Consider the following 22,606-nt stretch of genomic DNA (forward strand, 5'->3'; position numbering starts at 1 on the left):
GTACCTACATTCAGCATTTAATCATTCTCCACCTTCTGCTGGTGCTGCACTGGGCTGTAAGCACCATACAAGCCAGATTTTTTGCCTGTTTTGCTGTATTGCTCATGCCCAGCACAGTGCTTGGCACCTAGTAAGTGGCAAAGACTTGTTGCCTGGGGATACAGAGAACACGACAGTTTAGTGGCTGTTACTTGTTTTGAGGAACCCATTGGATCTGGTAGCTTAAGAACAGGAGCAGGGGTGCCTCTCCCTAAACCCCCCAGTATTTTAGAGAGCTATTGGCATATTCAAGACATTACATTTCACTTTCTGCCAGCGTTTGGCCAACTGTAAAATATTTTTAAAAACCTTTTGTTACTGATTTTTCACAGGAGCCCAATGAAGTAGGCAGGACTTTATATCCTACAGTAAATAACTGTTTACTGGAATGTCTAGGATCTAATCTGTTATGGAATTTGTATGTCTTAACTCCAAAACTCAGTTATCAAAAAAATCTTTTAACTTACCCCAATAGCATTCTGAATTTGTATGTTCTATTACACCCAAACTAAGGCATTTTTAATATTTCACTCAGTATTATATTATACAAGCAGTGTTATAACAAAAAGACAAGGGATGGGAATTAAAAGAAATTAATCCACTGTCCTAGTACTCTGGCATAATAACATCATTTATTCTTCCATTATTCATCATTGACACTAATTCTTTATTGCACTTCTGAGGGGGGATTGTGAAGATGAAGAGGACTTTTATGCCTAGAAGGGATTTTATAGTCAGGTGTGAGTAATGACATGAAAAACCATGAGGTCATGGTTCAGTCCTTCCCAGATGCCTTTCACAAGCCTCTGTTTCAGCACCTGTTGTTTCTGAATTTCCTGGACACCCTAGGCTGTGAGCTGATTCACGAAGGATGATTAGTGGTCAGCCAGTCAGACATGGAAAGAAATCTTATATTTCCCAATAAACTTTTGGGTTTTTGTTGTTGTTTGTTTGGTGTTTTGTGTTTTGGTTTTTTTTTTTTTTTTGGCTGCACCACGCGGCTTGCGGGATCTTAGTTCCCCAACGTTAGCACCCCGACCAGGGATCGAACCCAGGCCCACAACAGCGGAAGCACAGAGTCCCAACCACTGGATCGCCAGGGAATTCCCCCAGTAAAGTTTTATAGTTGTTCCTTCAATTTCCTATTAAAGTTATAGTTTTGTTTTTTAATAGAACTACCTCCTTGTTTTTCAACTGGAAATTGCTGCTGTAAAGAAGTGATAGTCATTTCCAAATATTTATTCCCCTCTTGTCACTCTCCAATTCTTATTCTTAAAGTGTTCACTGAATCATTTTTAGTATAGTTTTTTCTTATTTCTGTTTCACTTCTTAATGACTGGCTAGGACTTCAAAAACCATGTAGAACAATGATAATAGGTTTATCTCTGATTTTTCAAAGGATTGGATCTAGAACTTTTCCATTGTTGCATCAATCACTCCTGGTTTAGAAAGACACTTAATTTTAATAATAGTAAGAAAAAGTCCTTCTGATAGCTTTCTTTTAAAATTTTTCTCTTCCCTGGGCCGTGATCTAGTGCAGGCAGGGAGCTGACATTTGAGCCCCTGTGGGTCAGCACTGTGCTGGGTGATCTCCAGGGATTTGTTAGCCGCCCCTTTTCAACCTTACAACCCGTGAGGCAAATATGATTAACCCCACTTACAGAAAACTCAGGAAACTGAACTTCAGGCTGGTTAACTAATATCAATGTATTTAATGTTGTCATTTTGTTGCAAGTCAGGATGAGGGTTAAACCAGTGTGACCCTCAAATGGTGTCATTTCCCCCACCCCTTCTCCAAAATAGCTTTAATTCTACAGAAATTGTTTACTCAGTAAACCTAAAGAAAATGGCCTGATCCCTTAATTTGAGTAGTTTGCTAATAACTTTTTACATGTTTTCCTTATTTATTAATCTGTTTAGTTTCTTTTTGTTATATCAATTGTACATTTTGCCCTTTAGCTTTAAATTATCTTTTCTTGAGCCATAAAATGTCTTCATTTACAACTGTGCATGGTATTCATCTATAATTTTAACATTCTATATCCTCTTTCTCATTTCCAACTTTATCTACGTTTTTTTCCTCTAAAATTTGTTGAGACTTTTTGTAGAGAACCAGCTCCTATTTCTTTTACATGCTATTATTTTATTTCGACACTTAGCATTATTATTTCCTTTTTTTTTTCCTTTTTTTACTTAAAGCAAATGTATTTTGATACTGTAATCCTATCTACAGAACAGAATATGTAACATTTTTGAACAGCCTGAAGAATGGGCAAACACCCCCCATACCCCACTCTCCAGCTGAAGAAACAGAGCAAAGCTGCATATGTGAAGTTCGATGTGCCCCTCCTCATCAGATCTTCCTCCTTTCATACCAGAGAGCCACTAGCTTGAATTTTACATTAGCTCCTATGCTGCTTTTCTTGCTCTTTACCACATTTATCCATAGCTCTGAGCAATATTGTTTAGCTTTGCACACTTTAAAGCTTGATATATATGTATTGTACTATAGATAGCTTTCCACAGCTTGCATTTTTTTAAATCCTTGTTGAGATGTGTAGCTCTAGTCATTTTTAACTGCACTTTGATACTCCTTCAATGGCTATACCTTTATTTAACTATTTTCTTGCTGATAGACCTGTAGGTTGTTTCCAGACTTTTTGCTGCTTTTTGAATAATGCTGACCTGAATATTCTTTTTTTTAAGAATTAATTTATTTATTTAATTTTGGCTGCATTGGGTTTTCATTGCTGCACGCGGGCTTTCTCTAGTGGTGGTGAGCGGGGGCTACTCTTTGTTGTGGTGCATGGGCTTCTCATTGAGGTGGCTTCTCTTGTCGCGGAGCATGGGCTCTAGGCGTGCGGGCTTCAGTAGTCGTGGCGCGAAGGCTCAGTAGTTGTGGCTTGCGGGCTCTAGAGTGCAGGCTCCGTAGTTGTGGTGCACAGCCTTAGTTGCTCCGCGACATGTGGGATCTTCCCGGACCAGGGCTTGAACCTGTGTCCCCTGCACTGGCAGGCGGATTCTTAACCACTGCGCCACCAAGGAAGTCCAGACCTGAATATTCTTGTACATAACTTCCTTATACACATGGGCCTTGTTTGGGAATTTCTTTAAGTGTATTCATAGGTGCAGAAATAGTGGGTTTAAGAGTATATGCTTCTTCAGCTCTACTAAATGGTCCCAGATTGCTGATTAAATTAGTTGATCCAAATTATACTAATAGTTGATGCTGGTTAGTTGATGTTACTTTGGCAAGTAACAGGAACTTAACCAAAATTCCTAAGAAATGGTATCTCATTGTGGTTTTAATTTGCACTTCCTTGTTTACTGGTAGAGTTGAACATCTTTTCATATGTTGATTATTTGTGTTCTGTGACATATTCATATTCTTCGTCCATTTTTCTGTTATAGTTTATCTTTTTCTTATTTACTTGTAGGACTTCTATATATAATTAGGAATTGAATACTTTATCAGTTAATATGTGTGCCAGTCTATAGCTTATCTTTTCTCTTTCTTTACTAGCAGAAGTTCGTAATCAGTCTTTGTCTTAATGATCTTTATCTTAGTGCTTTCTGTGTCCTGTTTATATAATGCTTTCTACCCTTAGATCCATGAGGGAAGGACTTGGTCATGTTTGCTCTTGTATCTCGGCTCACCAGGTCCCAGTATGTATTTGTTGAATGAAAGCATGAATTTTTTCTAATAATAATTTACTTTTGTCTTTTTTTTTCTGTATAAATCTTATCAGAGGTTTGCCTTTTTAATTAATAAATAATTTTGGACTTTACTGATCCTTTCTATTTTATCTTTATTTCATTAATTTTTGCTCGTCATTATTTCTTTCCTTTGACTTTTTTGGAGCTTATTCTGTCCTTTTTCTTTATTTTTAGTATTAAATTTCATCACAATAATGCATTTAGTTTAACGAAACTACAATGTTTATTATGAAAACTGATGGCCTCTTATCCCCCCTTATCCCCATTCTCTCCTCTTTAGAAGTATCCATTTTCTCTTCTTTCATCTGATTATTTGGTATATTTGTTTCCATGTCTCCAAGGAATGTGTTTATATTGCTACCTCTTGACTTTTCAGTTCTAGGCATTATTAACTGAATTCCTTCTATAAAAAGTGAGGATTAAACTCACCTCCCCAGCTATTCGTCTTACTACCTTTTCCATTCCCTGTCCTCCCAGTAGAGTTATAGTGTACTTAATGGTCAGAGAAATAGTCATTGTTTACATTCTGAAGCACTATTCACAGCTGATCCATGAAGTAAATCCTGGCAACTTTTGCTTTTGCTTTCCTAAGCAATCTTTCCCAGGGTTCATTTAGTTTAATTTAATTTAATTTAATCTCAGACCTTCTCTAGTTGTCTGCATCTCGATTCTCAAGACTTTTAGATCAGAAGTCCTTCTGACAATTTCATTTTCCTGGAAAAGTCTCTTCTGGAGCCATCTGACCTGCTCCGTTCTGGAACGGTAGGTGCCTAGCTGTCATCCTCCTGCAAATCCTATCTTTCCTGGCCTGCACGTCCCACATCATCCTTTTTCTTGGCTTATCTCTTCATTTGCACATGTCTTCCAGTAGCCTCCTAAGAAAGGATGCACAGGAATAAGTTTTTGGTAACCTAGCAAGTCTGTAAGTGTCTTTTTTCTGCCGTAACACTTTCTGGATAGTTTGACTAGATAGAATTCAACACTGGAAATCTTTTTTCTTCAGAATTCTGAAGACATTGCTCTGTTGTTTTCTAGACCTAAGTCTGCTATTGAGAAATCCAAAATCTTCAGGTTCTTCATCATTTATGACCTGTTTTTCCTCTCTGAAAGCTTGCGGGATCTCCTCATTTACTCCAGTGTTTCTCAGTGGTGTACGCTGGTGTGCTCCTATACTTGGATCCACTGAGCATTGGTGAGCCTTTCCATCTAAATTTCTGCCCTGTGGATCTTGGACATTTTCTTTTAGCATTTTTTAATTTCCACCTTCAGTTTTCTCTATTTTCTCTTGATGGAATGCCTGATACCACCTGGACTGGTCTTCTAATTTTATCTTTTTATTAAAATTTCCATCTTTATGTTTTTTTTGTTCTACTTTTTGACAGGTTTCTTCAGTTATGTCTTCCAGTTCACCTATTGAGATTTTTAAAATATTTTTAATCGGCTTCATTAAAGTATAATTTACATGCAATAACATTCACCATTTTAAGTGTAGTATTTGATCAGTTTTGACAAATTTATCACCAAATCAAAGGAATAACATTTTTGTCATCTCTAACCAAAAATTCCTTCTTACCTCTTTGCAATTAATCCCATCCCCTGTCCCCAGCCCCTGGCAACCACAGGTCTGCTTCTGTCACTGTGAGTTTACTTTTCCAGGATTGCTTTTCCGTTGCCTAAAAATAGTTGTTTCATTTTTTCCCTGGTTTTCTAATTGTTTATGGTGGGAATTCTCTGTTGAGTTTTCAAATTCTGCCATCCTTTTTAATTTCCAAGAACTCTTGTTTTATTTGTAAGCTCTTATTCGTGTTTTACAATTGTAATATTTTACCTCTAAACATAATGATTTCCAAAAACACTTTCATCTTCCTTTGTAGGCACTGTGTTCTCAAATTTTCTCTTTGATTGTTTTGATATCTCTTTGGTATCTCTTTCATGTTAGAGGCTTTCCTCAGTTGGGAGAGGGAAACCTTCCAGCTCCTCTGAGTTGGGGAAGGGATCTGAGGGCATAAAGGCTTCATAAACTGATCTTAAACCAAAACTCCTTATTTTATCCTCCCCCCTCTCAGATGTACTTGATAGTGCCAAGTCTTGAAACTTTTGATGATTTGGAGGAAATTGGGTTAGTTTCTGGTCCCTCCCTGGGGGTGACCTCTTGACTACATTGTATAGGGTTTCGATCATACTACTTGCATGCCTTGCTTGATACCCTAGAGTTATTGATATATAGTTTAAAACCATACTTTTTTTTTTAGTGTGGCCCAATGCAGCTACAGGTACTGCTCCTAATTCAGCCCCCGTGAAGTGACCTGGGCCCCAGTGAGAACTGACTCTGAGGGTCCAGTCTTTCCCCATCTCAGTTCATCTTCAGCATGGTGAAACCAGGGTGTGTTTGACCCCCTCTTGATACACAATTAGATGAGTGTTTTCCTGTAACACAAAACATTAAAAAGCCAATTTTCTCATATATAGGTGATATGTTTTATGATCACAATCAAGAAAAGGCTTTAATAAACATAGCTATCTAATAGCTGCTAGAAAAGAAAGCTAGCAATTGGTTGTTTTTATTGAGCCAAATTATTATTTTTGAAAGCCACTTCCAGATTTTTTAAAGTAAACTTTTATTGAAGTAATGCTAACACAGGAAAATACATAAATTATAAGTGTACAGCTCATCAGATTTTTACAGTATAAATACATCTGTATAACCAGCACCTGTATCAGGAAATAAAATGTTCCTAGAACACCAGAGATCCCCTCCTATCCCCTCTGTTTCTTTTGTCCTGAAGATAATTACTACCCTGACCATAACTTTGTTTTGCCTATTTTAAAACTTTTTATAAATGGAATCTTACGTGTCTACTCTTTTGTGTCTGGCTGCTTTGCTTCCACAATGTATTTGAGATTCATCCATGTTGTCATATGTAGCAATAGTTGGTTCATTCTCATTGAGGTATGATATTTCACTCTGTAAACCTACCACTATTTATACATTCTACTGTTGCTAGACATTTGGTATATTTCTGGCTTGGAGCTATTATCAGTAATACTGGAACTATTATGAACATTCTTGTACATCTTTTAGAGAATGTACGTTATACATTTCTCTTGAATAGCTAGGAGTACTATGTTCATGAGTAGGCAAGCTTTTTTTTTTTTTTTTTTTTGGCTGCATTGGGTCTTAGTTGCAGCGCATGGACTTCTCTCTAGTTGTGGCGTGAGGGTTTTCTCTTCTTTAGTTGTGGTGCACAGACTCCAGGGCGTGTGGGCTCTGTAGTTGTGGTGCAGGCTCCAGAGTGCGTGGGCTCTGTAGTTTGCGGCATGCAGGCTCTCTAGTTGAGGCATGTGAGCTCAGTAATTGTGGCTTGTGGGCTTAGTTGCCCCGCGGCATGTGGGATCTTAGTTCCCTGACCAGGGATCGAACCTGCGTCCCCTGCATTGTAAGGTGGATTCTTTACTACTGGACCACCAGGGAAGTCCCTGCAAGCTTTAATAGAAACCGCCAAATAGTTTTAAGTGGTTATACCAGTTTATACTCCAGCCAGCAGGATATGAGGGTTCCATGTCCTCTTATATACTTAGTATTGTCATTAAAAATTTGTTTTTCACCATTCTAGAGGATATATGCAGTATCTCATTGTATCTCAACTTATGACTGATGAAGTCGATCATCTTTTCATTTTTTTATTGATCATTTAAATATCCTCTTTTGTAAAGTATCTATAAGTCTTTCCCCTATTTTCTATTTCGTTGTCTAATCTTTCCTTAATAATATATTGTAGGATTGTACATTTGGGATTTTATCCTCTGTCATATAGATACATATGCATTATAAATATCATTTCACACTTTGAATAATGGTGTTATTTGGTAAACAGAAGTTCTAAATTTTTAGGATAGTCCAATTAATTGGGGTTTTTCTTAAAGTTAATGCTTTTTGTGTCCTACTTAAGATATTTAACGCCATGAAGATCTTCTGTGTTTTCCTTTAACAGCTTTATTCTTTTGTTTTTCATATTTAGGTCTACAATCCACATGGAAGATTTATTTTCATTATTTTCCATAAAGGTATTCAGTTGACCCAGGATCATTTACTGAAAAGACTATCTTTTTCCCCATTGTACTGCAGTGTACCTTTGTCATACATATGGGGACTGCATGTACATAGGTCTGATTCTGGGTCTATAATCTGTTCCGCTGGCCTGTTTGTATACAGACTGGACTTCCTTAAATGTTCAGAAGAATTCACTAGTGAAGCCATCTCTGCTTGGACATTTCTTTGTGAGAAGGTATTAAATGGAAGATTCAATTTATTTATTAGATGTAAGACCGTTCAGATTTTCTGTTTCTTCTTGCATCTGTTTTGATACACTATACCTTCCTAGAATTTAGTCTTTTAATTTATTGGCATAAAGTTTCCTCATTATGTTATTATCTTATAAATCTCTTTAGAATTTGTCTTGATGTCACCTTTATCATTCTTGATAGTGGTAATATGTGCCTTCTCTCTTTCTCCATTAGGCTTGATAGAGGTCTATCAATTTTTTATTAAGTTATCGATTTCTGTTATTTTTATTATTTCTTTCCTTCTCCTTTGTATTTAATTTGCTATTTTTCTGATTTCTTGAGATTGATAATTGATACAGAAAGATAGATGTACATTTCCTTCTAACCATGCTGTAGCTGCATTTTGTAAGTTCCATTTCATGGTTCTATTATCATTTAGTTTAAAATATTTTCTAATTTTTGTTTTGATTTCTTCTTTGCTTTATCAGTTATTTAGAAATGTATGGACTAGTTTTAAAATATCTGTGGATTTTCTAACCGTCTTTTTGGTATTTTGTTATTCATTTCTGGCATAATTCCACTGAGTTCAGAGTACACATTCTGAATGATCTCTGCCCTGTGAAATGTGTTCATACTACTTCACATCCCACTATATGTTCAGTTTTGGTAAATGTTCTATATGCACTTAAATATGTATATTCTGTCATTGTTGGGTATAGTGTTGTAAGTATATCATTTAGATCAAGTTTGTTTATCTTGTTATTCAGATCCCCTATTCTTTTTTTATTATTATTAATTAATTAATTAATTAATTTTTGGCTGTGTTGGGTCTTCGTTTCTGTGCGAGGACTTTCTCTAGTTGCGGCAAGCGGGGGCCACTCTTCATCACGGTGTGCAGGCCTCTCACTATCGCAGCCTCTCTTGTTGCAGAGCACAGGCTCCAGACGCGCAGGCTCAGTAGTTGTGGCTCACGAGCCTAGTTGCTCCGCGGCATGTGGGATCTTCCTGGACCAGGGCTTGAACCCGTGTCCCCTGCATTGGCAGGCAGATTCTCAACCACTGCGCCACCAGGGAAGCCCAGATCCCCTATTCTTAATGGTTTGATTTCTGAGTTATTGACAATGGTATGTAAACATATCTCACTATCATTGTTAAGTTTTCTCTATTTTTCCTTTTTATTTTCTCAATTTTTACTTTATACATTTTGAAGTTATATTATGTGAAAATGTAGATTTGTTATATTTTTCTAGATAATTGAACCTTTTGTCAATATGAACTATCTTAAAGCCTGTTTTCTCTAATATTATGAGATTTGTCTGATATTAGTATAGGTATACCAGCTTTCTTGTGGTTAGTTCTTGCTTGATAAATCCTTTTCCATTCTTTTCTTTCCTTTTATTTCTGGATCTATATTTTTGGTATTTCTCTCCTGAGTGCCATATAGTTGGATTTTATTTATTTATTTTTTTATTAATTAATTTGTTTATTTTTGGCTGTGTTGGGTCTTCGTTTGTGTGCGAGGGCTTTCTCTAGTTGCGGCAAGCGGGGGCCACTCCTCATCGTGGTGCGCGGGCCTCTCACTATCGCGGCCTCTCCTGTTGCGGAGCACAGGCTCCAGACGCGCAGGCTCAGTAGTTGTGGCTCACGGGCCTAGTTGCTCCGCGGCATGTGGGATCCTCCCAGACCAGGGCTCGAACCCGTGTCCCCTGCATTGGCAGGTGGATTCTCAACCACTGCGCCACCAGGGAAGCCTGGATTTTATTTTTTTAATCCAGCCTCACAACCTTAGTTTTTTAATAGGATAATTTAGACCAATTACTAATATGTATAGGATTGGATGTCTGCTATTTCATTATTTAATTTTAATTTTACTCACCTGCTTTAAGTCCGTTTTTTTTCTTGTCTTGCCTTCTTTTGAATCAACTATTTTTATTGTTCTGTATTCCAATGAGCTTGTATCTTCTTTAACTAGTCTTAAAGACTGTATGAGCTTGTATCTTATTTAACTAGTCTTTTATTGGTAAGTCTAATAAGTAAAACCAGCTTATTACTATCCAAAATAAATAATTCCCAGGCAATGCTAACAGCTTAAAAAACAATTCTATTTTCTTTCTTTCATCTTTTGTATTATTTTTGCTATGTATTTAAATTATGTATATATTTTCAGCCTCTCAAGACATTATAATTATTGTTTTGTGCAATAATATTTTTATTTACCCACATATTTACTCTTTCCATTGCCTTTTCTTACTTTTACACCTGGGATTATCTTTCTTCTGCCTGGAACACTCCTTTTTATTTTATTTTTTTAATATGGGCCTGCTGGTGACACAATCCCTGTTTTTATTTGTACGGAAATATCTATTTCATATTTACTTTTTTGGGACATTTTGTTTCTATTGAGTTCTAGTTTAGCAATTATGTTCTTTCAGCACTTCAGATGCTATTTCATTGTCTTCTTTTTTTTTTTTTTTACACAGTTACAGAGCTATATTTTAAAATTTATTTATTTAATTTATTTATTTTTTTTGTCTGCGTTGGGTCTTCGTTGCTGCACGCAGGCTTTCTCTAGTTGTGGTGAGCAGGGGCTACTCTTTGTTGCGGTGCGCAGGCTTCTCGTTGCCGTGACTTCTCATTTTGCGGAGCACAGGCTCGAGGCGTGCAGGCTTCAGTAGGTGTGGCATGAGGGCTCAGTAGTTGTGGTTCACGGGCTGTATAGCGCAGTCTCAGTAGTTGTGGCACACAGACTTAGTTACTCCACGGCATGTGGGATCTTCCTGGACCAGGGCTCGAACCCATGTCCCCTGCATTGGCAGGCGGATTTTTAACCACTGTGCCACCAGGGAAGTCCCTATTTCATTGTCTTCTGTTTTCCCTTGTTTTTGGTTGAAAAGAGAGCTATCAGTTTTATTTTTTTATCTTTTAAAGGTAATATATTTTTTCTCTCAAGGAAATTTCAAATTAGTCTTATGTTTTCAGTAGTTTTACTATGGTGTACCTAGGTGGATTTTCTCTGAATTTATCCTGCTTGGAGTTTGTAGTGCTTCTCAAATTCACTTTTCAACCTTTTTTTAAAAAAATAGTGTTTTTGTCCCATTCTTTTCCTCCTCCCATTCCAGAACTACAGTCACACGTGTTAATTAACGTTTTCACCATGTCTTATATGTCTCTTTAAATGTTTTCCTCCAGGTTTTACCATGGATATTTTCTGCCTATGTATTTTTTTTAGTTCACTATTCCTCTCTTCTGCTATGTCCGATATGCTGGTTTTTAAAATATTTATTCATTTTATTTATTTATTAAAAAAAATTTCTTTTGTCTGTGTCGGGTCTTTGTTGTGGCATGCAGGATCTTCTTGTTGCAGCGCACAGGCTCTTCGTTGTGGCATGTTGGCTTCTCTCTAGTTGTGGCATGTGGGTTTTCTCTCTCTAGTTGTGACGCTTGGGCTCCAGAGCACGTGGGCTCTGTAGTTTGCTACACACGGGCTCTCTAGTTGAGGCACGCAGGCTCAGTAGTTGTGGCGCGTGGGCTTAGTTGACCCACGGCATGTGGGATATTAGTTCCCTGACCAGGGATCGAACCCCTGTCCCCTGCATTGGAAGGCAGATTCTTTACCACTGGACCACCAGGGAAGTCCCAATGTCCGATATACTGTTAAAGCTATCTATTCAGTTCTTAATTTCAGTTATATTTTTCAGTTCTAGAATTTTCATTTGATTCTTTGGTTCCAATTCTCTGTTTAAATTCTCATTCTTATCTGTTTTATTGAACATGTTAGTCACACTTATTTTAAACCCCATGTCTGATAATTTTGGTATCTGAGTTCTGAGGGTCTTTGTCTATTGTCTGTTTTTTCTCTTGATTCAATAATTTCTTAGTACTCCTGGTACTTTTTGACTGAATCCTTGACATTATGTGTGAAGGAGTGAGTAGGCTCTGGATGATGTTATGTTCCTCCAGAGAAGATTTGCCTTCCCTCTGGTAGACAGCTGGAGTACAAGCAAACCACCCTAATCCATCCACCCAGGGACTCATTAGCTGGAGATTGGGTTGAATGTTTGTGAAGCTTTACCTATCTCTTGTTTGCCCTTGCTGCTAGGTTGTAGCCCTCCAGGAGTCCCAACCGAGAGCTTTACACGTTTACTCTGACCGCTGTTCACCCCACAGCCCCCCAGAAGGTCCTGAACTCCAGTTTTTGGCTCAACAGTACTATAAGACTATAGAGAATTCTGAATTTCTGCTTAGCTTAGTCTCTTGCCATGAGAAGCTTAAGAATTCAGCAAATTCTCTGAGGAAAAAAAACACTGTTAGGATCACCTCTATATTTCCCTTCTATTCCAAATATTAGACTATCACGTTGGCCTCAAGTGATATCTGATGCCTTTAGACAGATTTTTTTTTTTTCAATTCAGATTTTTTGGGTGTTTTTTGCAAGAATCTGGTCTTCCACAGGCTACTCTGTCAGGTCCAGAAGCAAAAGTCAGTTCTTAAGATTTTGAGATTTGGCAAACCTGGTGTTTAACTTTAAACATTCTTTGTTTTGAGCAAGGATATATTATTCTAAGTTCACAAGGATTTTAGCCTTAAAGTGCACCTGTTTAACTTTCTTTTCCAGGTAAGTACAAGGAGTTTTATTATTATTATTATTATAGCTCTTTATAGATTTTCTAGAGTGAGTAGGAGAAAAAAGCATTGAGGGAGGCTTGTTCTTGATAGGCTTTCCCAGGAATCTTTGCATCATCTGTGTTAGTATCAAGCCCTTATCATGCATTTCTTAGTACAAAGTCTTAAATAGACTTAACACAAAAGACAGATATTCACAAATATGCACAGAAAACTAGTATGCATTCAGAACTCTGCTTGTTAATATGAGGATACCCATGAGACCAAGTGAGATTGTTGTTGAGTAAGTGTGAAATTTGTTTGTGGGGAGAGGAATCATTTTGTCAGACAATTCTTGGGACCTTGGCCCAGATCCCAGTAGCAGAGTCCCATTTCTAATGACTAGTATACTCCTTTCCCCAAATTCAGGGCCTTGCCTCTAAGACATACTGGATATATCCTGGCAGATTTGCTGCTTTGTTCCTAATTTTTTATACTCACATATACATCCTCATGGTACATTTTCCTTATATCGATGTCACATTATTGATATAGGTTTGAAGATGTTGCTTCCTCACCGGTAGCAGGAGGTTCTAACTTTATTAGTAGGTATCAGTGTTTCACAGGCTCTACAGTAGCCTGACTTTTTATTTTCCATCTGAATGCTAAAATGAGTCTATAAAACATAAATGCTGGTTTTAGTAGTTACTCTGAAGCTGAACTTTTTTTCTACCAAGTGTTGACCTCTAGTTTTAATGGTTTCTTAAGGTCACATCTAGGTTATTTTAAAAACCATATCACTAAAACAGATAAGGTACATTTTTTTCTTATCTGTTAGCATAGTGTGGTCTTACAGGTTTTTTTTGAGGCTTCAAAATTCAGGTAACTTCTCTGTAATCACAAAGAAAATAAATATTGTACTCAGGATCCCAGCTCAGGCCTGTGACTTCTGAATCCCAGCTCCAAGCTCTCCTGCTTCATACACTGTATAGTTGTCAACCCCTTCCTCTGTTCACCTCTTCTCCCTTTTCCTGTTTTATCTTCATTTCAAGAAATCTTCAAAATTACAACCTCTCTGTTAGCATTATAAACAAGGTCACGTTCTTATCCCAACTAGATGTTTTACTAGGATAAAACAGACATTTTTATTTTTGATGTCTTTCAGACTGGATGACTACAGCTGTGAGTAAGAAATCAACTTTCAAGGCAGATATTCCTGAAGGAGAATTGGGTCAGTGGATGATAAAGGAAAGATTCACTAGAGATAGTCACTGGAAATATGATACACTGTTGGAATGGCAGCATGGAAGCCAGGAGATAAAGTTGCAGCAAGTGATGCTTGCTCACGAGAAAACTTCATCTGTGGTTGGTGACCAGAAATGTGATGAATCTGGAAAGCACTGCACCATGAGCTCATCCTTTGTTGAGAGTCAGGGATTTCAATCTAGCAAAAATGCCTTTGAGTGTAGTGAGTGTGGAAAAGTCTTCACTAAGAGTTCAACCCTCAATAAACATCAGAAGATTCATACTGAAAAACCTAATGCAAATCGGAAAATTCTTGTTAAAGAGAAGCGATATGAATGTAGAGAATGTGGGAAAGCCTTTCACCAGAGCACACACCTCATCCATCACCAAAGAATTCACACTGGTGAGAAGCCGTATGAATGTAAGGAATGTGGCAAGGCCTTCTCAGTGAGCTCCTCACTTACTTATCATCAGAAAATTCATACTGGAGAGAAGCCTTTTGAATGCAACTTATGTGGAAAAGCTTTTATCCGAAACATACACCTTGCCCACCATCATAGAATACATACTGGAGAGAAACCTTTTAAATGTAACATATGTGACAAAGCCTTTGTGTGCAGGGCACATCTTACCAAACACCAGAATATTCATAGTGGAGAGAAACCCTATAAATGTAATGAATGTGGGAAGGCCTTCAATCAGAGTACAAGTTTTCTTCAGCATCAGAGAATTCACACCGGGGAGAAGCCTTTTGAATGTAATGAATGTGGGAAGGCTTTCAGGGTGAACTCTTCCCTTACTGAACATCAAAGAATTCATACTGGAGAGAAACCTTATAAGTGTAATGAATGTGGGAAAGCTTTCAGGGATAATTCATCCTTTGCTCGACATCGGAAAATTCATACTGGAGAGAAACCTTACAGATGTGGTTTGTGTGAGAAAGCCTTCAGGGACCAATCAGCCCTAGCCCAGCATCAGAGAATTCATACTGGGGAGAAACCTTATGCATGTAATATATGTGAGAAAGCATTCAGTGACCATTCAGCCCTCACTCAACATAAGAGAATTCATACTAGAGAAAAACCTTATAAATGTAAAATCTGTGGGAAAGCCTTTATCCGAAGTACACACCTGACTCAACATCAGAGGATTCACACAGGAGAGAAACCCTATAAATGTAATAAATGTGGGAAAGCTTTCAACCAGACTGCAAACCTCATTCAGCATCAGAGACATCATATTGGAGAAAAGTGATATGGAAGAGCTTTGAGACTAAGTGTATTAATTATTGAATGCAAGAGAATTTCCGTTCTACAGAATAACCATGAAAGCTTACATGAAGATAGTCATTTTATTTACTGAGAGTCAAGGTTCACAGTAGTGTGGGTTTTGAGAACTTAATGGCAAACACTCCTCATAGTTCAGAACTGCCTCAGTTGAATAGTCTGAATTAGTCTGAATTACCAAGTATCAGAACCAAAATGGACCTTCATTAACAACATAGAAATTAGTTGACCATTAAGAGAAATTATAAAATTGTAAAAATTGAGAAGCACAGGAACAAAAAACTAAGAAAATGGTCTATAAGCATTTTACTGTACTTGATTCTCTTATATAGGAGGGTTTCTACCTTTAATGGAACCCTTTGTTTTCCTCACCCCCACTGCTTACACCCAGTGTAAAGAAAGTGCAGTCACCTGTGCATTGGCCCAGGAGTTACTTATATTATGCTTCCCACCTTCTGCTTCAAACCACCTTTTGTCAGATTTCCCTGGTTTGTGTGTCCGTTGGCTTCTTACCTGTATTCTTCTCCTGGGACAATTCATTTGAACCGTGTGTTGCTTTTTTTTTTTTAAGATTTATTTATTTGATTCATTGATTGATTGATTGCTATGTTGGGTCTTCGTTTCTGTGCTAGGGCTTTTCTCTAGTTGTGGCAAGCGGGGGGCCACTCTTCATCGCGGTGCACGGGCCTCTCACTATTGTGGCCTCTCGTTGCGGAGCACAGGCTCCAGATGCGCAGGCTCAGTAGTTGTGGCTCACGGGCCTAGTTGCTCCGCGGCATGTGGGATCTTCCCAGACCAGGGCTGGAACCCGTGTCCCCTGCATTAGCAGGCAGATTCTCAACCACTGCGCCACCAGGGGAGCCCCCCGTGTGTTGCTTTTTGATTTAGCAACTCCTAACTGATAACATCGCATCACTTACTACCACTCAGTTTGCCCTTGAAGACTGTGGTGATCTGACCTCACACACAGTCCATGATTCTGGATGTTGCTCCAAACCCAGCTTTCAGAATTCAGGACCCCTATCTGGAAGGCAGAGGTTGATCAAAATTCCTGAGTTACCCAGTTCCTCTGGGCTTCAGTTTGACTCTGACCCTGGAATAATCCCTAAAGTAGGGGCTTAATCTGTGCAGACATTCCCCCCGCCAGTTGTTCTGCACTGTAGTTACGCTACACACAGCAGTCAGGGGCATGCTCAGCTTCGGATGTGATGATCCCATCCCTAGAGATGTTCTGGGCCACTGCCACTTCTGTGACTTGCCATTTCCTGATGTGCATCTGACAAGGGAGGTTAGAGCCTCAAGGGAGTTGTCAAAAGGCTCTCACCCACTTTTCCCCTTGGCTGAGCAGTCCTCTGTCCACTGCATTAGCGTATATTTGTTACTCCCAGAATATTGAACTGCTGCATCCTAGTTCTTGCCCTGCTTTTGTCTACTTTTCTGAAGGTATCAACTCTGTTCACAGAAAACACAGAGAGCTTTGAATTTCTGATTTTGCATTTGGAAGTGGCCATTTCCTGTCCTCCACCTGGGTATTCCACCACTTAAAGATTACCCCATTCTGACAGTGGTGAGCAGCATGTTGAGTAATTCCATGGAGTAGTCAACAGCACCATGACATTCTCTGGCAGGGGCAGTGTCCACGCCCAGAAGTCTGAGTGATACTCTAGTCCTGCAGGTACAGTTCCTTCACTATCTTTAATTCTTCAGTGCTGTCAGTAGAAATCACAGATAAAATAACATCTGTGTCCCTTCACACACAGCCTCTGGGGGCACCTCCCCTTCCCCACCACAAAGAATGGGGAGCCCACCCTACTGCAGGCTGGAGCACACTACAGCATGAAGGTAGAAGAGCAAGTCAACTGTTGTCTGGGAAGCAGTGTGACAGGTTCCTGGTCTGTGGAAGTGCTCTCTATCAAGTTGGGCAACTGCTGGCCCCTACAAATGCTGCACCTCAGCTCCAAGTTACAGGAGAGGATAGTCTGTCATGGTGGAATCAGGACTTCAGGTTGAACATAGACTTGGAAGCTTCCAGCAGCTTTAAATACCCAAGTTCTCTAAATTCAGCTCCCACCTAATACAGGCCACCTGTGTGGGTAGGCATCTCCTGTTAGATGATCAGCAACTGATCCTTTCTCCCCTATTGAGCTTCAGGTGAAGCAGCATTTCAAGAGGTTGCTTGGAACTCTCCATGCCCTGGGCCCACACATGTTCATCTGCAGCCTCACATGGCTGGCAACCCGATTCCACAATAAACTTGGAAAACTGCTCACTGCTACAGAGATCTGCCTTCAGTACTATCCCTATGGCCCGCCTTGTCCTCACTATTACCTCCTTGCCTTGAATCCGTCACAAGGAACATATTTCTCAGCTCACTTTGTTGTTCCTTTTGTTTGTTTTTAATGAGAGCTGCTGCCCCTTGGAATGTGCTTGCAGTTGGGCAAAGGCCACTCGTCCCAGTGGCAGCTCCAGCAGCTGTCCTTCCACCAGCATTAGTGCAGTCTGAAGGCCCTCCATATGATTATAGTCCACTTTCCCTGAGCCCACCACTGTCAGGCTTGGGTCTTCATGAAATTAGACCTCTGAGATGCCTAGTCATTCATCCCTGGCTGGGAAGGCAAAAAGTAAATGGCCTATTAGAAATGCCTGAGTCAACTTAGATATATTTATAATAGTACTGTTCATCTGACCAGACCATTAGCAGTGGCTTTATTATATTCTGCCATATGATTAACACCTTATGGTATGACCTTCTCAACTAAGTGAGCCAAAATTTGCCTGGGTGCTATTTCATACTTTTTAAATCTGAAATAGGTTCTCCACACTGGCAGTCTGACCTTCGGCTTAACCCACCAAAAGTGCGTTTTTGAAAACTCTGAGTTAAAGTCCCTCAGCCACCTTTTCTTCTGCCAGCTGATCTGCATGGTATTAGACAAGAGTTGAGCAATTATTTATTTTTTAAAATTTCTTTAACATACTTTATTTCATAGTATTTTTCATGAATACCTTGTTATAGAAAAAGTCTAAAGTAATGTAGATAATATTAAGCTTATATTGGTGAATTAGTTTATAAAAAATATATTTGTATGAGTTGTCTTATCTGTGCCTAACAATAGTTGAGCAATTATTGACAGGGACTTTTCTCTACCCCATCCTCCTAGGAGGAGCAGTTCATTCTGCACCTCGCTTTTCTAGTTTTACTGATAGACACCGTGACAGAAGATGAGGACCACTGTTTGGGACACTCCAGGGTTAGATGGTAATGTGCCATCCTCAGCACATCCAACCCATCCCCCACTACTCCCTACTGGCACAAACACTTCCCAGCACACCCACGACTATGCCATCTCAAGATAACAGGTCTGGGGCTTCCCTGGTGGCGCAGTGGTTAAGAATCCGCCTGCCAATGAAGGGGACATGCGTTCAAGCCCTGGTCCGGGAAGACCCCACATGCCGTGGAGCAACTAAGCCCGTGCACCACAATTACTGAGCCTGAGCTCTAGAGCCTGTGAGCCACAACTACTGAGCCCGTGTGCCACAACTACTGAAGCCTGCATGCCTAGAGCCCATACTCTGCAACAAGAGAAGCCACCACAGTGAGAAGCCCATGCACTACAACGAAGAGTAGCCCCCACTCGCTGCAACTAGAGAAAGCCCGTGCGCAGCAATGAAGACCCAATGCAGCCAAAAATGAGTAAAATAAATAAATTAAAAAAAATAATAACGGGTCTGTGCATGTGGCAGAGGAAGTGGTGAGCCAGTCTACCCAACCCCTTCACCTGGACTCAGAGAAACAGACCTAGAAGCCGTCTCCCACACCAACACTCTCCTAGGGTGCTTTGGAATTGCCCAGTGGGTACACCCCTTGGAAGTACCAATTCTACTCTTCCTGGGGAAGGCTTTGAATAGAGAATTAGCATGTAGACTTTGTTATATTCTTCAATGTCCCCAGGTTCCCATGAATAGCCACTGAAAGTGCCAGCTCCTGAGGGAAAAAATAATTGCTCCAAGTTTCCCCTTTCAAATTCCTCTAATTCTTCTCTCTCTCTTTTTTTAAATAAATTTATTTATTTATTCATTCATTCATTTTTGGCTGCGTTGGGTCTTTGTTACTGTGTGCAGGTTTTCTCTAGTTGCGGTGAGCGGGGACTACTCTTTGTTGCTGTGCATGGGCTTCTCATTGCGGTGGCTTCTCGTTGCGGAGCATGGGCTCTAGGCGTGCGGGCTTCAGTAGTTGTGGTACGTGGGCTCAGTAGTTGTGGTTCACGGGCTCTAGAGCGCAGCCTCAGTAGTTGTGTTGCACGCGCTTAGTTGCTCCGTGGCATGTGGGATCTTCCCGGACCAAGGCTCGAACCCGTGACCCCTGCATTGGCTGGCGGATTCTCAACCACTGCACCACCAGGGAAGCCCTAATTCTTCTCTCATCAGGTCTTCCTCATCTCCAGCTGATTGATTTTGCACCTCGGTTCTCCCTGTCCACGTAAGTTTGCCTAGCTTAGACAGCAGCATCTCACCAACATGTTGCCTTCCTCCATATTCAGCGACTGCTTTTAAAATGACACCTTGACCCTGCAGCAGACTAGGGCTTCCAGCCTCAGAGTCTTGGAACAAAATAGCCCTAAACCGCACACATGCCTTCAGTCGAGAAACTAACCATGTTTAATTCCCTTACACGTGAATTTAATCTAAGAATGCATAACCTCCAGCTGTCTAATTCCTTACCCTGTTTGTACTTTGCCCTACCCGCCTATGCTGGATTAGCCAGCAGGATAATCAAAATGCTCCTACCCTACTCTATCCTGCAGTGGGAAGGTGCCTAGCTTCTTGACCCACCTCAACTCCTGCTAAATGTATTTTGGGTAATATTTTACTTTTAATGTTTTTATACCAATTTGTGAAGGGAAAAAAATACAAGGCTCTATTGTTCCCATCATTCAAGGACGTCTCTGTTGTGCTCATGATCATTCTCTGCCTGTGTCAGGATTTGGTCATGTGGATGTGTCCCTCCTCGTTCTATGTGTTATCCTGTACACCACACGTCACTATCCTCAAAAAAAAAAAAATATTGCCATAAGAATTATTCATCAGTGTGTCTTTCTGAAAATAAATGAGAAAAGTACCCAGTGTTCTAAGATGTGCAAGCTGCCTGTATCTAATTAGATATCACTAAGACATGGCCAGAAATCGGCTTCTGAGTGTGTTTACCTTTTTATGGCCAATCTGGTCCTAGCTCCCCACAATGACTATCCAAACCTACCTGACCCCAGAAACCATAGCATTCAGGCTGTGGAATATAAAGAGTTGTGTCCCCAGTTGCTAGGCATAACAGTTAACATTTGAGGGCATACCCTGTGCCAGGTACCGTCGTAAGCACTCTGCATATATTAACTCACTTAATCCTCATAATTATGTGAGACCATTTCTACCATATCCACTTGAATGTTGAAGAGAGAGGACTGAAAACTTGTCAGAAGTCACACAACAACTGGTAAATGGTGAATCTAGGACTTGACCCAGGCCTGTGTAGCTCCAGGACACACATGCTTGCTTACTGCACTGGGCCACCTCCTTGATGGCACGTTCTAGGCCACCCTAGAGAGCCACTTGGCTTGAGGTGTCAGGGTGGGACTGATGTGGCCGTAGGTGGGAGGCGGTGTGGCATAACAACATGGCCTTGGGACACCTCATGAGGGCAGCCTGTGATAACCATAGGAGGTCCTCCACCCAGGCCAAATGAGAGTTATTACTAGGAATGCCCGTTCTAGAGGTGTTCCAAAAGGGGAATGCTGAGGTGGCCAAAAAAACAGAAGGGGGGCAATAATCATTCATTTAATAATTTCTGCCAAGCATAGTATACAATGTCTATACATGCATATAGTTACCACTTTCATGAACCTTAAATGGTGAAGATGGGTATTATAAAAATAAATATAAATATTTAGCAAGTAATTATAATATGTGGAATGAGTAAATAGCTTGGGATACTATGAAAAATAGTGTCAGGGGCCCAGCTTTAGATTGTGTGGTTGCAGCAGACCTCAGTGAAGAATTAATTTATGACAAGAGCCGCAAAGGATAGATGAGTAAGACAGGCAAAGGGGTTTGGGTGTTCTAGATAGAGTGAATGTACGAGCAAATGGGAAAGCTCAGAGGCAGGAGCTATCATGGGCTGGTTAGGAGCCTTTAAAAAGGTGTGGGTAGGGACTTCCCTGGTGGCGCAGTGGTTAAGAATCCGCCTGCCAATGCAAGGGACACGGAATCGAGCCCTAGTCCAGGAAGATCCCACATGCCGTGGAGCAACTAAGCTCGTGTGCCACAACTACTGAGCCTGTGCTCTAGAGCCTGCGAGCCCCAACTACTGAGCCCACGTGCCACAACTACTGAGTCCGCACGCCTAGAGCCCCTGCTCTGCAACAAGAGAAGCCACCGCAATGAGAAGCCCATGCACTGCAAGGAAGAGTAGCCCCCGCTTGCCGCAACTAGAGAAAGCCCGCGCAGCAACGAAGACCCAACGCAGCCAAAAATAAATAAATTTTTTAAAAAAAGGGGTGGTGTGGGTAGAGAGAGTTGGGAACCATGTGAGCAAGATGAGGTTGGATGGGAAGAGGTGAGACCACACAGCGGGACCAGCCTGTGCAATGAGCTTTGGTAGTTTAACACAAAGGAAGCTACTGCTAGGTTTTAGCTTTTGCATTTCAAACTTCTAAGCTACAGAGAGTTGCCACTGATATATAAATTTTACTAGAGCATAAAAGATTGTAAATTTTTCTGATTTTTTTCTTTCCCAATTATTTTTCCTTGTAATGAATAAGAAATTCCAAAGTTGGAAAAACTATTTAACCACCTAAAGTTCAATTGCTAATTTATTTCAGCAATATACCTTAACCAACGTACAGGGTTGCTCTCTGACACAACCCTGATTATTACCTGATGTTATTTTATAACTTCTAGCTCTTGGATACAACAAAATAAAGGAATTATAAATATATTTTCAGGCAGGCATATGCCAGATTCCCCCTGATAAGTTGCCCCAGGCTCCTGACCAATCTTTCTGGTGCGCTCCAGTCCATCTTCCACTCCAGCAACCAGTGACGTGTCCACCCTACAGATGGTGAGGTCTCACCTGCTCAAAAGCAAGGCCTTCAAGACCCTTCACAACCAGATCCATGTAGACTCTCCAGCCTCATCTCCCCAACTTACCCTGCAAAAATGGAACTGCCAGTAGCTCCTGGCATGCCAGATTGGGTTATCATCATCTCTTTGTCTAGTTCCCCAAGAAGGCTGTGAGCTAATGTTAAGAACTTGGCCCAGCACCCAACTCAAGTTGAGCACATAGTGGTGTCAACAGATGTGTATTAAATTAGTAAACAGGTGATCCTATTTCCAACAAATAATTTGCTGAGGTCTGTAGGGTTTATGACACATCTCTTTAAAGT

The 22,606-nt window shown here is 40.1% G+C and overlaps 1 protein-coding gene and 1 long non-coding RNA gene across 15 annotated transcripts in view; one reads left to right on the forward strand and one right to left on the reverse strand.

Annotated features, from left to right (window-relative positions):
* The window catches only part of ZNF454 (zinc finger protein 454), a 48,902-nt gene extending 29,682 nt beyond the window's left edge, over nt 1-19,220 (forward strand). For 13 of the 14 annotated variants that reach the window (XM_082455109.1, XM_082455106.1, XM_082455100.1 and 10 more), the window contains one exon: nt 13,808-19,220. In XM_082455109.1, coding sequence (XP_082311235.1) covers nt 13,808-15,141 — 1,334 coding nt within the window. In that variant the 3' untranslated portion in view covers nt 15,142-19,220. The remainder of the gene's footprint in view (nt 1-13,807) is intronic. The other variant, XR_014261833.1, reaches the window with a different exon arrangement.
* LOC309657536 lies at nt 2,748-10,507 on the reverse strand. The gene is made up of 2 exons (XR_014261841.1): nt 9,775-10,507; nt 2,748-9,466 (listed from the first exon to the last, which is right to left on the reverse strand). It is a non-coding gene; the product is annotated as an uncharacterized lncRNA (long non-coding RNA).
* Nucleotides 19,221-22,606: the final 3,386 nt, after the last annotated feature.

This window comes from Balaenoptera physalus (genome assembly GCF_965194825.1).
Source record: "Balaenoptera physalus genome assembly, chromosome: 3".
Taxonomy (NCBI): domain Eukaryota; kingdom Metazoa; phylum Chordata; class Mammalia; order Artiodactyla; family Balaenopteridae; genus Balaenoptera; species Balaenoptera physalus.